The sequence below is a fragment of the Trichoderma asperellum genome, chromosome 3 (assembly GCF_020647865.1).
Source record: "Trichoderma asperellum chromosome 3, complete sequence".
Taxonomy (NCBI): domain Eukaryota; kingdom Fungi; phylum Ascomycota; class Sordariomycetes; order Hypocreales; family Hypocreaceae; genus Trichoderma; species Trichoderma asperellum.
The window spans coordinates 4806070-4820525 of NC_089417.1; the positions used below are offsets into that span (position 1 = coordinate 4806070).

Genomic DNA, 14456 nt, shown 5'->3' on the forward strand with positions numbered 1-14456 from the left:
GGCCCATGTCATAACGGCCCAGCTCCACCGCAGGAATTCGCACGTCGGCCATTCAGTCGGCCCGCGACACACGCACTCCGGCGCTGGCACCGCGGCGATTTAGCGCGCTGCAGTGACCTGCTGGGGGGCTGTTATAGTGGGATTGAGAGCTCCAATTTCGCGGCGATTGGGTTGGGGGGGTAGTTCGATATCGTGGCCTCAAGCTCGGACTGTGTGATACCACTGACGCAAACTCCTGCTTAGCTGCATATCGATCTTCTCTTGTACTTTGCGATTGCAGGCGCATGTGCGGCAACGATTGATTTATCCTCTGCTACAACTGTGGAGTGGCGAGCGAGTCCTTGACGGCCTTGCATCGTTGACCGGACACATACATCTTCGCATACGCCAACTCTAGCTTCAGCCAAGTCATGGCGTCCAAAGCAGTCTCCCTGCGAGATCGCCAGATCGGTAAACATGCATAGTTATCTCTATGTGGGTGATGGCAATCGCTAATAATTCCACATCCAATAGCATCTCTCAAAAAGATCCTCAATCTCAACGAGACCATCGAATCGAGCGAGGCGGAGGAGGCACATGCCAACGGACTTTTGGCTCCTGTTGCTCCCATTCTAGATGCCGAGGGAAACCCTATCTGGAAAGTTCTCGTCTTTGATGACCTGGGCAGAGATGTTATCAGCAGCGTCATGCGGGTCAGTGACCTTCGCTCTATGGGAGTGACGATGCACATGTTAGTTCCCTGGTCTACCCGATGACAATGCGACTGAATACTAAATCTAACGATGCGCCTCACAGGCATATTGGCACTCCGCGATACCCTATACCAGATGTGCCAGTCATCTATCTGCTCGAACCGAATGCGCGCAACCTACAGCTCATGACAGAGGACCTACAAAAGGGGCTGTACTCACCGGCTTACGTCAACTTCCTGTCTTCTCTTCCTCGAGTCTTATTAGAAGAGTTTGCTTCCCAGACGGCGGAAGCAGGGACATCAGACAAGATTGCGCAGCTTTTCGATCAATACCTCAACTTCATTGTCGCAGAGCCAGACCTCTTCAGCTTGGGGATGCAAAATGAGCACACCTACTGGGCTCTGAACAGCGCAAAGACGAGCGATGCCGAGCTAGATGCAGTGGTGGACAGGATAGTCAGTGGGCTTTTCAGCGTCGTCGTTACCATGGGTAAGTTGGGGGCGCAATTGAGCGCACTATGTTGCGTGACCTCGTGCTGATTGCTACTGCCGCAGGCGTCATTCCGATTATCCGATGTCCAAAGGGTGCCGCGGCAGAAATGGTTGCTGTACGTCTCGACCGCAAGCTTCGAGATCACATCCTCAACTCAAAAGACAACCTGTTCTCCAACGCACGACCGACGGCAGCGGGCACGCCAAGCTCCAGACCTGTGCTTATCCTTCTCGACCGCAATGTTGACCTGATACCTATGCTGTCTCATTCTTGGACATATCAGTCCCTCGTTCACGACGTCCTGTCCATCAAACTCAACCGTATTACAATCGAGACACCCGTTGACGAGACCAACCCCGCCAAGGGCACATCAAAGAAGGGCTACGACCTAACTGCCAACGACTTCTTCTGGATCAAGAATGCCGGAGTCCCTTTCCCGCAGGTAGCAGAAGATATTGACGCAGAGCTTACCAAATACAAGGAAGAGACGGCCGCCATAACAAAGACGACAGGAGTATCGAGCTTGGAAGACTTGCAAAATGATACGAGTGCAAGTGCGCAGCACCTCAAGGCCGCGATAACGTTGCTACCTGAGATGCGGGAACGCAAGAGTATTCTCGACATGCACATGAACATTTTGGCGGCATTGCTATCTGGCATCAAAGATCGGCAGCTGGATAACTATTTCCAGGTGGAGGAAAATGCCACGAAACAGACAAAAGCTCAGGTTCTAGAAATCATCAAGGATGAGAACAAGGGTAACGATCCAACCGATAAACTACGACTGTTTATCATCTGGTTCCTAAGCACGGAGCAAGAGGTTGCGCGAGCGGATTTCGAGTCATTTGAGAAGGCGCTTGAAGCGGCTGGTGCAGATGTCTCATCACTGCCCTACATTCGCCAGTAAGCTTCACAAGGGTCAGATAATTGCATGCACTGTTTTTTTTGCTAACGATGTCTCAGGGTGCGCGCTACTACGAAGATGACACAGCTGACTACCATCAACAGCAACTCGAACCAGCAAGCAGCCTCTTCTGACTTATTTGGACGGTTCTCATCCATCTCGTCCCGTTTGACAGACCGTCTCAAAGAGACCGGTGTCCCGTCTGGTTTATCATCGAACTTTGATTCTCTAATCAGCGGAGTCAAGAACTTTTTGCCCGCCGACCGCGATCTCACAATCACCAAGATTGTCGAGTCCATCATGGAACCTTCTACGGCCTCATCCTCAGCAATTGCCAAGACAGAGAATTATCTCTACTTTGACCCCCGCTCCGCTAACGCTCGAGGCACAATGCCACCGCCCAGTGCTATCCGGTCAGGAGGCGCAGGCAGCGCGCCGGGTGGTTTACCAGGATCCCAGAGCGGCCAGGCAGCCAGCTTCGGGCAGCGACGGCAGGGTTTTAGTGAAGCCGTTGTATTCACAGTTGGCGGCGGCAGCATGGAGGAATATGGAAACTTGCATGAGTGGGTTAGCAGAACAAGCGGAGATCGCGCACGCAAGCGAGTGGTGTATGGCAGCACGGAGATGATTAACGCTGGGCAATTCATCAAGGAGGAGCTGGAAAGACTTGGCAAAGAGGTCTCGTCGTAATTGTCCAAAGTGTATTAATGGGGAGAACAGGGCGATGTTTTGACGACATAGCAGTGGCGTGGTGGAGAGATGGCTTAAGCTCGAGACAGCTCGGTGCCGAGGAGAGACCACATGAGAGAAACAATATGGATGTAGTTTAGTTTGCAGCGATGGAAGGGCCAGGCGCATACGTAATACTGGGTGAAAAATAGAAGAGCCTACAAAAATAAAACAAAAGAGGCTCAAGGCATTTATGTTAGTGCTGCTATTATATTACAACGTCAAGCTGCTTTCCACCGGTGCTGTTTACCCTGTAGCTTTTGTGAAGGATGTGGACGCCACTATTAGATGGGTATTTTGGAACAGGGAGACCAAAATACAAATACAAATAGAAATAGAAATATTCAATGAACAAAACAATACATGTAAAAAGCAATCATAGCTTTTAGTGGCCATTCATTCCCCAGGAGCATTAGTAGATATACTGTGTTTTGCAGGTATCCATGGACGCCATAGCCTCGAGACCGCACCTTGTAGTGCATACACCGGCCCCTGGGAAACCGCTGGCCGCCCTGCGACGCCCATCGGAGGTGCAGCCCGCAGCGCCAACGTTGAGCGCGCGAAAAAAACTCGAGCAATGCGGCTCGTGAACAGGAATCGCGCCGCATCGCCCCGTTGCCGTTTTAATTGGCATCAGCCTCCTCCTTTGATCGCCCTGCCACGCTGGTCTTCTCCTTCTTTCTTTCGCTACCACCCGCCTTTTTCTTCTTCTTTTCTCTCCTTCAAACTTTAATGCGTTGACGACCACTTCCGCTTATTCCTGCCCTCCATCCTTCATTGCCGTCATCGCCAACACGCCCGCCGACTTCGTGGCTTGATCTAGGCAATTAAGCCCGGCCAACTTTTTTCTTCCTCCTCGCCATCATTCCGCACCATCGCGCGACCCCCTGCCCCAATCCCACGTCGGAATCGCGCATTCCGTCACCGCAATCACGATAGCTTCATCAACTCTGCCAATCCACCCCCATCCGGCCGCCGCGATGGCTGATTCACCAGCCAAGGCCGACGGCGGCAGCGAGCGGAGGCCCGCGGGCTACAAGTCGTGGAAGAAGAAGTACCGAAAGATGCGCATCGTTTTCGACCAGAAGATGCACGAGTGCGAGGAGCTACACAAACAGGAGGCCAAGGCCGCGTCCACGGTAAAGCGCCTGGCCATAGAGAACGAGTATGTTTGCAGACCCTGCTTCGCTTCACCTCAATTCACCATGAGCTAACCAGCCATTCTTCACCGCAGTCGACTATTGGATCTCCTCCTAGAGGTCAACAACTCCCCGCAGATCCCTCCAGAGCGACGGATAGACCTCTCTCTCGAGCCGCCCTCGGACGAGAGCGCTCCTTGCCTGCCGATCGACCGCGAACGCAAGACGCACAAGGATGAAGCCATGAAGAAGCTCAACAAGCTGCTCGACATTCCCCATCCCACCTACAGCTCTGCCAAAGACTCAAAATCGGCCTTCCTTGCCGACCTGAGCCCCCTCGATGGCGAGTCCCATCCCGCACACTTCCTCTCCGCCGACGACATCGACGACTACATCTACCTGATCGATACCGGCCTCGACCCAGACTCAGCCTTGCCCACGATGGCGCCACTCGCTCACCCAGCCGCCAACGCCCCTTCAAATCCCCAAGCCAAGAATCCTACTAGTGTCACGAACTGGCTACGGAAGCACGCCCCGAAGATATTCCTCCAAGACGGAGAGACACATGGCGACGCCGACGACGAAGCGGGCGCAGGTGCAGGACCCGGCAGCGGCCACTCCAGCGCGCGAAAGCCACGCAACAGTGCCAAGGGCGAGCGTGGCGGCGGCAAAGCTGGCGGCGGCAAGGGCAAGAAGACGGGCGCGGCATCACGTATCAGCGCGGCAGAGCGTGGAGATGCAGATGCCAGCATGGACGACGATGGCGAATTCGCGGCGACGCCCGTGACGGCGCGCAGCAAGCGGAAGAGGGACGACGATGCCGGGTACAAGCCTAGGGGGTCTTCGAGCCGGCCGACTAAGAAGAAGCGGAAGAGCGACGTCGAGGCCACGCCTACGGTGCGCAAGTCCAAGAAGGAAGCTGCGGCTAATAAGGACGATTAGAGAGATGACGGAGCCCCCTTTAATATTGTTTGACTGGTTACGAGTTTCTAGAATGCATGTTCAAGGAGGATTAGCTACTCGAAGCAACTTCTGGACTGTTGTTTCTCACCCCTTCTCTTTCTGCGTTGATGACAGCCAGCGCTTTTGAAAGGAGAGAGGAAAAAAAAGAGATACAACAACAATGACAAAAGCTTTCATTAATTGGCCTTTTTGAAGGATATGGAAAGGAAAGGAAAGGAAAGGAAAGGCTCTTGGCATACTTTGGGGGAAATCCCAGGGACGGGTGGACTTGTATCAGAAATACCTAAATCTCTTTTCTCGGGTTTTGTTATTGCATGTTTTTGTGTTGTCTCATTATCTCTCACTTTTTTTTTTTTTTTTTCATTCTCTTTTTTCTTCTTTTTTTGAGAATTTTCACGCGTGTTGGTAATAATAGATGGATGATGTATTTTAGCAGAAAGGAAAAATGGGAGAAAAAACAAACAAACAAATCAAACCAGGACAGCGGATAGAAGAACAAAACATGAATTCAATCTGATGTTTAAAATGAATATCGAGTATGCCCCCAATGCGAAAATGATTATTTCAATAAGTCACTGAGTGTTGCTCATGTGTCAACCTGCTTGTTTTCGTACCCTTTATTTCCATTTCTAGACGGCTCAAGTCTAAAAGTTCTATATATGTACATGACATCTCTACCTATATAGAAAAGAATAACTTCAATGGTACATGTGGTATACAATGCATCATCCCCTTTATCAATTCATACATGTCCTTCTTATCTCCTCATATTTTTTTTTTTTTTTTTTCACGTCTTCTTTCTTGTTTCTTTTTTACTTTCTTTTACTCTCCCCCCTCTTCCTTCAGGAGAGAAAAAAAGACCTTACAACTTCTCCTTCAGCGAAGCCTTCAGCCTCCTCTCAACAGCATCCAAATACTCATTCGTAGTAACATAGTCCTCCCGGCCAGTCTTGCCGCACGCCAGGGCCAGATCCTTGGTCATGATGCCGTCCACGTCGACGGTGTCAATGCAGGCCTTCTCGAGGCCCTCGGCAAAGGCCACCAGCTCGGGGGTGTTGTCGAGCTTGCCGCGCTGGATGAGGCCGCGGGTCCAGGCGAAGATGGAGGCGATGGGGTTGGTGGAGGTCTCGCGGCCCTTTTGGTGCTCGCGGTAGTGGCGGGTGACGGTGCCGTGGGCGGCTTCGGACTCGAAGGTCTTGCCGTCGGGGGTGATGAGGACCGAGGTCATGAGGCCGAGGGAGCCAAAGCCCTGGGCGACAATGTCGGACTGGACGTCACCGTCGTAGTCTACGAAGAGATGGTAAGTGATTTGTTTGCTAGATGGCTAAAAAAAGAAGTGGGAGGAGAAAAAAAAAAAGGCTTACTCTTGAGGGCCATAATGTAGCCACCAGAGCTCTTGATCATCTGAGCAACCATGTCATCAATCAGACGGTGCTCGTACCAGATGCCCTTGGCCTCAAACTCGGTCTTGTACTTGGTGTCGTACAGCTCCTGGAAGATATCCTTGAAGCGGCCATCGTACTTCTTGAGAATGGTGTTCTTGGTGCTCATGTACAGAGGCAGCTTCTTGTCCAGGGCTAGCTTGAACGAGGCGTGCGCAAAGCCCGTGATGGACTCGTCGGTGTTGTACTGGGTCTGGGCAACGCCGCCGCCGTTCTTGAACTGGAAGACCTCAATCTCCTGGGGCTTGCCGCCCTCGGGGGTGTAGACCATGGCCAGCTTGCCGGGGCCAGGCGCAACGAGGTCCTTGGCGCGGTACTGGTCGCCAAAGGCGTGACGGCCGATGATGATGGGCTTCTTCCAGCCGGGGACAAGGCGGGGGATGCGGTCGATGACAATGGGCTCGCGGAAGACGGTGCCGCCGAGGGCATTGCGGATGGTGCCGTTAGGAGAGAGCCACACTAAGAGCAAAAGTTAGTAACTGTATTATACAATCTCCCTTGTCTGTTAATACTCACTCTGCTTCAGGTTAAACTCCTTGACGCGGGCCTCGTCAGGGGTGATGGTGGCGCACTTGACTCCAACCGAGTACTTCTTGATAGCCTCGGCTGCATCCAGAGTGACCTGGTCGTTGGTCTCATCACGGTACTCCAGCCCCAGATCGTAGTACTTGAGGTCAATGTCGAGGTAGGGGAAGATGAAGCGGTCCTTGATGCTCTTCCAGATGATGCGGGTCATCTCATCACCGTCCAGCTCCACGACGGGGTTCTGGACCTTGATCTTCCTGGCGGTGGCCATGTTGCGGGCTGAGATTGCGGAAATAGAGAGAGTCTGGACTGCGCCGAAGGAGGCTGATCGAAGCGGCTGCAGAGGACGGAGGGTAGCGGCCCGGCGAAGGGTTAGAGAGGAGAGGAGACGAGGAGCGGCACTCATGATGGGCGGAAGGGCTTTATTCAAAGAGCTAGGCGCGCTTGCTTAGGGGGCAACGAAAGGGCAGACGAGAGGCCGGTTTGCGGTTCCAAGGAGGGTTTCCCGAGGTATCGCAGGCGAGGTAGCCGAATCGGCGGGACGATCCGTTGTAGACAAGCCGCTAGCAGGAGGTTCAAGCGTGCCGCGTCTTTCTTCTCGCTCGGTCTTGAAGGCGTTCGTTTCTTTTTTTGCAAACGGCGCGTATATACAGCAGAATGCAATTCTAAACAAGAAACCACGTCACAGGCTGCTTTCTTCTCGTTTTACTTGGTTCTCCAGGTGGCGACGCTGGCTGGCGCAACGATATTTAGCCGATGCGATGCGCTGAGATGCGATGCGACCGTGGGGAGGAAAAAAGGTGGGGTGCAGCGATGAATCGGAGAACGCGCGGGGAGCCGAACGGAGATCGACTGAGGGGAATTGACTATTGGGGGGATTTCAGTATCGAAGACCAGGGGGGAAGAATTGGAATATATTCCACATACCTTGAGCGCAGAAACGTACAACGGATGGGGAGAGAAAGAAGAAGGAGAAGAAGCGACAATCGATGCTGTATAAATTAGTAGCTCGATATCGCTATCGATCGCCGACAAACGGAGCTGGACCCATCGCCAATCCCAGATAATAACTACTAACTACTAATATGTAATATGTAGCAGTAATTAATGACTACCGGATATCTCGTGTCACACCCAACACGGCAAAATTGGGAAACAAAATGAGTGGTTTTTTGTTCTTTGCGGCTTGATTGCTGCTCGTGTCTTTCCTGTCTTGTTTTGGACTCTCAGCCGAGCCAATGGTGCAAGGCAGCATCTCTTTTTTCTACAGAATGGCGCGTGCTCTCTCTTCGAGGCGGGGGGTTCCACTGCCCAGGGTTCGGGAATTAGTGACTTGACAGGATTCTATTACCAGAGAGGAGTCAGTCAGTCAATCTCTATTTCTGTGCTGCTCTTTTTTTTTTCTTTTTTCTTATACATAGGTCTTAGTCCAAGTCGAGGCCGATGTAGGAGGCGCTGGCCCAGTCACTGTTATTAGATCTTGGCTGTAGTACTAAGATAAGATAAAAGAACACTGACGTAGCTGTCAAATTTGAGTGTGCGCTACCTAAACTATGCGCTGCAGAAGCACCTGTCAACTCAAAAAGTATCAGCAGCGCCGCCGCATCCATCTCCAACTGTTTCCCAACCCCATGCGCTGCCACCACCACCACTACACACACCTGCCTGTCGCATCCCTTTACCCGGGCTCAGCCGCGCGACCAGAAAGGGAGAGAGAAACACCAGAGAATCTTAACCAGCTGCTATAACCACACAAAAGTCCGTGCGGGGTTGGTTTCGCCCGAGCTCCAAAGTGAGGAGAAGGCCGGCACGAGCGTGTTGGAGACGTGCAGCGTGCAACCACACCTTGACGCCTTGCAAGCATTAACAGGCGATGATGATGCCAGCCTTTCAATCTCAATGCAAGGGGGAAAAGATGTGCTACTACTTGTGTTGCTCATCGTGGCACCCTCGTGATGATGCGTGACTGCACGCAACCTTGATATGCGTGCCCTCACTTTTAGCAGCAAGTCTACAACTATACCATCTTCAATCGTGTACTCCGTATAGCATCATTGTATCTTCATACCTATATGCCCCCCTTCACTCAGGATACACCATCTTGCGCGTCACTCCCCCATCCACCACCATCTCAACCCCCGTCACGCCCTCATTTTCCACCAAGTAAACCACCGCCTTCGCAACATCCTCCACCTTGCCAACCCTCCCCGTAAGCTGCCACCGCATATCCGCCTCGCCCAGCCCGTCCTCCCACCGCACGCCCTTCTCGTCCGCCTCCTTGCACTCGTCCCCGACGTGGATCCAGCCCGGCAGCACCGCGCTGACGCGCACGCCGTCCCTCGCCAGCGACACCGCCATGCTCTGCGCCATGCCCAGCAGCCCGGCCTTGGTCGTCGAGTAGGCCTCGTTGTCCGGCTCGCTCATGACGGCCCGCGTCGACGACACGTGCACCACGCAGCCCCGGGCCGCGCGCAGCATCCCCAGACACGCCTGCGTCATGAGCATCGGCGCCGTGAGGTTCGTCTCGATGCTCCTGTTCCACTCTTCCAGCGTCATGTCCGCCAGCGCCGTGCCGCCCACGCCGCCCGTGTACGCCGCGTTGTTGACCAGGCAGTCCAGCCGGCTCGCAAACAGCCTGTCGGCATGCTCGACCGCCGCCTGCATCTCCCGCGGCTGCCGGAGGTCGCACAGCGCCGTGTCGAAATCTCTCCCCCGCTGGTGCGACTTCGCCAGCAGTCCGGCCGTGTGGTCCAGCTCTGTCTTGTTGCTGTCCAGCAGAAACACCCGGTGGCCGGTTTGGAGGAGAATCCGGGATAGCCCCCGGCCGATGCCCCGCCCGGCTCCGGTGATGAGGAACGTCTTTTGAGCCGGCGCCATGGTTGAGAGAGATGAGAGATGAAAAGAGGACGCGAGAAGCGTAAGCAGGTGAGTAAAGGTGAAGTTTGAAGGGCAACAGAAGCTTCAAGGCTCTCTTTTTAGTCTGACCCCACGCTTATACAGCCCTGATGGGAAGAATCTCCATTATTTGGCTTATGATGTCACATCCACTTCGCAGCGAGTATGCAACAACAACGCACGCATACTCTGTGTAAATCAATTCCGCAGCGGATACATCTGTGGCTTCGTTGAAATGAGCTTGCTTACCCCATCTATTTCGTATTCATAGCATCACCTGCTCAAATATCAAATATATCTCCAATCCCCTGCCCTCCGCCCCTGCGGACGTCCACAATATCCAGCCTCCATCCCTCCCAGTGCTTCAAGGACCGCTTAATCTCCTTGATCCTCTCAATCCGCCTCTTCGCCTCCTCCTCGTGCGCCTTCCTAAAGGCCTCTTCATCAAATTCCATATCGTCATCCGCCAGCAGCTCGTCATCTCCACCTCCTGCCAGTGCATTCAGCCCGTGCGCAATAAAGTCACCAATACCGCCGGTCGATCCCTTCTTGTGCGCCGGAGGGTGGTTGTTACCCGAGAGATCAACGTCGTCGAACCCGGGACTAATGGCTTCCATTTCGCGCCGTCTCTCGATCCAGGCACCGCTGCGAAGCTCGTGGATCTCTGCCTCGAGACTGCGAATCTTCTTCTCCAGCTTGAGTCTTCCTTCGGCTTCGAGCTCATCAACACCCTCATCGTCAAGGCCGCCTCCCCCTTCTGCAGATTTGCGGCTTCGAAGCTTGACGTTTTCGCTTTCTAGATTCTCCACCTTGGATCGCAGCTCCTGCACCTCGCTCTCTGCCTTTTCCTTGTCTTTCCTTAGAGCTTGCGACCGGGCGTCTTGCTCTTTATGTAGCGTAGTCAATGTCGCGACCTTCTTTTCGAGCGCTTCGGCCTTCTTCTCTAGCTCCTCCTTGGCTTTTTTAACCTCGTCCAAGTCGTGTTCAAGCGTCTTTACCTTGGTTTCTGCGCTGGTTCGTTCGCTGCCTTCGCGAACGGCCTTTTCTGTCGCGCGCTCAAGATTCTTTTTCAAATCTTGCAGTTCGCGCTGAGCTTTGCCCGCTGCGGCTTCGGCACGAGCAACCTTGTCTTCGAGGGCAGTAATCTGCTCCTTTTCTGAAGATGCACCGCTCTCCTGGCGTTCAACGCGAGCTTTCAGCTTTGAAATCTCAATCTCCATAGACTCAATCGTGGCCAATTTAGCATTCAATTCGAGTTGTAATGATGGCGGCGATGCTGTTGCTGATACTGATTGACGATGGCCATGGCCTATATTCCGTGATACTTGTTGCTGCAGCTGAGAGTTTTGGCGCTGTAGAGACGCAATCTCCTCCTTCTGCAGCGCCGTTAGTAAGCAACTCTTGCAACATGTAGGCTGAAGAAAGGGTTCTGTTTCTTTCGACTTTACGTACCAATTTCTCTGTTTGGCCGTCCTTGTCGTCCTTGCCATCAGACTCACGTAGGTCAGCCAACTCTTCTTCCGCCTTCTTCCATCTCTTCTCCGAGTCAGCAGCCTCCTTGATGATGCGCTTGTTCTCCTTCTCTAGCTCTTCTATCCTCGCCACATGCTTTCTGTAGATATCGGGTGCCGTGTCGCCTTCAGGGCTAAACGGTCCAGGCGACATTGGCCCCGGGCTTGCAAGGGAGCCGGCGCGGAATGAGGTCGATCTGAGCTTTGATTGTTGTGCGAGCGATGGTGTTTCGGACGGTGATGACTCGCTGGCCTTGTCTTCTAGCTTGTCGTCTTGTTTATCCTCTTGCTGGTCCTCAGGTTCGCCCTCAGCCTTGGCTTCTTCGACAGCAGTGTCGTCTGCATCCTGGCTCGGCTGGGGCTGCTCTGTGGTGTCTTCGACAGCTTCGGGAGCGGGCGCTTCTACTTCCTCTTTGGGCTCTGCCTTTGAGCTGGAAGACGCCCCCTTCTTCTTTTTCTTCTTCAATTGCTCGACCTGGAAGCGTCCTGTTAGCTACATGCACATGCACCTTGATGGGGCAGCTTGGCTGAGCATCAGCTGGGGCTTCTCACGCGCTTCTTTGCGGCGGCAATCTTCTCCCTCTTCTCTTTGTCGTCTGCGTCTGCCATTTTCAGCCGGTTGGAATACAAATTATGGACAGCGCGGCTGATGCAGTTTGTACTGAAGCGGCGCGTAGATGCTCCCTTGGCTGGTTATGGTGCTGCCCTGGCCTCGACGCACCTTCGTCATAGGTGGCCATTGGGGGCTTACAGTGTCAACTGTGCGTACTGTGACACCACACACTGTAACCCACTTGCATCAAGGCTGATGGCGGTGCATAAGAGAATATCAAATACAGGCGAATAAATCAAAATATTTGCAAACTTCAAGCCAATTTAAGCATCGGAGCGAGCGTGGCATTGCATGTTCCACTAGATGGGAATTATGGTTGAAATAAGTGCGTCCTTACCGTTTGGATTTCGTTTGCATCTGTGCCCAGAAGCGTAGGCGCAAGGTACCTACCTAAGGCAGAATCAAACTGGTACCTACTCGAATGTCGCTGCTCACAACTCATCCTGGAGAGCTGCTTCACACGCCTGCACTTCAAGAATGGAACGCAAAGTTCAACACCCGCCGATATAAACAGATGCCTGAGGTGCCCTGTCGCTGCAGCTGATGCCACCTAATCACCTGATATCTGCCTGCCCTTGCCGCTGCATCTAGGGAAGTACGAGTGGCAGGTGCCTCTGCCTTGTGCCTGTTCGCTGCGAGCATCGTCTTGCTTGATTTTTCTTGCTCTCTGGGCTGCACAGCAAACTCTCTGCTTCGCCATCTTCTCGTCTCGCCTCATCACCTTCCATCCCCGTCTCTCGTTCTTCACCATCTTCTGCACTTTGACGGTAGTTTCTTCCTTTTTGCTCTCTAAGAATTTTCTATCTCCTAGACCCTAGGTCCCCATCCCATTCCCTCGCAAAAACCTTCGTCATGAACTGGGTGGAAGGCAACCTCTCTCGGCATCGTCGAGGAAAGGGCTGGAAAGAGGACATTGTAAAACAAGAGCAATATTTCGCAAAGGCCCGCTCTCGGCAGCGTGAGCAAGCAAAAACCAGCCCTGTGACTCTATCTGCTGCCAATTTCGTCCCCAGCTATTCTGCCTCATCGAAAACAGCCACCGGGGTGACCAGATCAAGTCCTTCCTCTTCGCTACCAGCGCCTCTGGACACTTCCGACAAGTCCTCGGCTAACAAGGCTAACCCGTCGCAAATCATGCAACGCGATGTTACTGAACAGCTGTTATGCGTCGTGCCACCAAGCCAGATGAGCGGGTCGGCTATGTTCACTGGTCAGTCGATGGAAGGCCATTTAGCTGGCATCTTTGATCTAGAGGCCGAGCGGTGGAGACTTCTCAAAGATGAAGACTTTATGCCAACTGAACTGCCGAAACTTTCAATAATAAAACCCACGCAGAAAAGAGGCTGTTCAACCGCTGCTAGGCAAATTGTCGGGCAACAGCAGCAGTTTGAAAAACCTACTAGCCGTCGCGCGATGCAGCCAAGCGTTGGCGGACAAAGGGGTAGCAGAAAGAGGAGATCGAGCCAGATCACGTCTTCGCCCGTCGATACAACGATCAGGATACGAGTTGGGAGTAGAAACTATCAATGGAGCGAGGCGGGCAATTCTGTAAGAGACCCTGCGTATCATAGCGACTACTCGTCACCAAGTCAAAGTGAAGATGAAACTGGATGCAAGACCAGCAGTACGGGCAATCCATCATACGTCATTGGCAAGTCTCTTGCAAGGCTCTCGTCACTAGCTATCAGTTCATTACCTTGGCTATCCCCTGGAAGCAATCAGTCTACACATTGCCGAAGGTTCTCCGACCCGACGCAGCGCATTGACAGAGCAGCATCGGCAAAATCTCAATGCCCGATGACAGCTTATACTAATGGGCTATCACCAAGACCGCCGGCATCAACGCCTGCGATTGACTCCGTTAGCAGCATGGTCGTTGAGGTTGGCAGTGGTCAAAATTCTCCGAAGATTTGCATAGGTGAAGAAGAGATATGGAGGGCGTGGCTGAACAAAGACATTCCCGTGTTCCAGGTGCCAAAATACAACAAGACATAGCTGCCGATATTGTCAGACCTCGTACAACACTCGTGCCTTGGGGATTAGCAGTTGCTGCATTGCCAATCCAAGCTGACTGCGAACGCGCCCTCCAAGAACCTAGTGTGAGGTTGAAAAGACGGTTTGACGGAAGACTGTGAACAATTTGCGTATCCATGCCCTTTCGAAGCATATAGCCGAACCGGGGGTAACGAGAGCGAAGCACCTGTTGAAAGGAACCATGGCCCCACACGAAGTTGAGAAAACACAACTGCCGACATTTTAGTGCGGTCAGAAGCTGCACAAGCACCACGACGGATGCATTCGGATGGCCAACGAGTGGGGGTCATGAGATTGAGCCATTATTTCCGCTTGCAGGGACAAGGATTGATAGTAATATTCAGGCAACGGATTCTTGATGGGAAAATTTTGCCTTTTGGATGGGGATATGTCCAAGCGATCCTAGAGCTGTGGGATGAAGTCGTGGGTAGCTTGGCGGATACAGACTCAGACCAAAGCGGCAGCTTGTGACCCCACCAGCCAGCCGGTTCCGAATGGCACGGTGGAGCTGAAGTGG

At 53.0% G+C, this 14456-nt stretch overlaps 6 protein-coding genes across 7 annotated transcripts; 3 read left to right on the top strand and 3 right to left on the bottom strand.

Annotated features, from left to right (window-relative positions):
- The first annotated feature begins 68 nt into the window (after positions 1 to 68).
- Positions 69 to 3054, top strand: TrAFT101_006191 (uncharacterized protein). Of its 2 annotated transcripts, none has more exons than XM_066127678.1 (5): positions 69 to 450; positions 514 to 730; positions 796 to 1181; positions 1247 to 2102; positions 2148 to 3054. In XM_066127678.1, the coding sequence occupies exons 1-4, from the start codon at positions 411 to 413 to the stop codon at positions 2089 to 2091; spliced, it is 1488 nt and encodes a 495-aa protein (XP_065983791.1). In that variant the 5' UTR covers positions 69 to 410; the 3' UTR covers positions 2092 to 2102; positions 2148 to 3054. The 2 variants fall into 2 exon arrangements, with proteins under 2 accessions (XP_065983791.1, XP_024760717.1); XM_024908226.2 differs by having other exon boundaries at positions 1247 to 2087.
- Positions 3055 to 3196: 142 nt separating this feature from the next.
- On the top strand, positions 3197 to 5416 carry TrAFT101_006192 (uncharacterized protein). Its single transcript, XM_024909876.2, has 2 exons — positions 3197 to 3982; positions 4052 to 5416. Exons 1-2 carry the CDS (start codon positions 3798 to 3800, stop codon positions 4896 to 4898), a joined length of 1032 nt encoding a protein of 343 aa, XP_024760718.1. The 5' UTR covers positions 3197 to 3797; the 3' UTR covers positions 4899 to 5416.
- An 84-nt stretch (positions 5417 to 5500) lies between these two features.
- TrAFT101_006193 (uncharacterized protein) lies at positions 5501 to 8055 on the bottom strand. Its single transcript, XM_024900128.2, has 4 exons — positions 7814 to 8055; positions 6878 to 7752; positions 6284 to 6820; positions 5501 to 6206 (listed from the first exon to the last, which is right to left on the bottom strand). Exons 2-4 carry the CDS (start codon positions 7290 to 7292, stop codon positions 5782 to 5784), a joined length of 1377 nt encoding a protein of 458 aa, XP_024760719.2. The 5' UTR covers positions 7293 to 7752; positions 7814 to 8055; the 3' UTR covers positions 5501 to 5781.
- A 355-nt stretch (positions 8056 to 8410) lies between these two features.
- TrAFT101_006194 (uncharacterized protein) lies at positions 8411 to 9820 on the bottom strand. Its single transcript, XM_024903959.2, has one exon. The coding sequence runs from the start codon at positions 9761 to 9763 to the stop codon at positions 8969 to 8971; it is 795 nt and encodes a 264-aa protein (XP_024760720.2). The 5' UTR covers positions 9764 to 9820; the 3' UTR covers positions 8411 to 8968.
- TrAFT101_006195 (uncharacterized protein) lies at positions 9816 to 11980 on the bottom strand. The gene is made up of 3 exons (XM_024903960.2): positions 11845 to 11980; positions 11234 to 11767; positions 9816 to 11157 (listed from the first exon to the last, which is right to left on the bottom strand). Exons 1-3 carry the CDS (start codon positions 11899 to 11901, stop codon positions 10063 to 10065), a joined length of 1686 nt encoding a protein of 561 aa, XP_024760721.2. The 5' UTR covers positions 11902 to 11980; the 3' UTR covers positions 9816 to 10062.
- Positions 11981 to 12384: 404 nt separating this feature from the next.
- TrAFT101_006196 (uncharacterized protein) lies at positions 12385 to 14353 on the top strand. The gene has a single exon (XM_024908227.2). It carries the CDS (start codon positions 12758 to 12760, stop codon positions 13898 to 13900), a length of 1143 nt encoding a protein of 380 aa, XP_024760722.2. The 5' UTR covers positions 12385 to 12757; the 3' UTR covers positions 13901 to 14353.
- Positions 14354 to 14456: the final 103 nt, after the last annotated feature.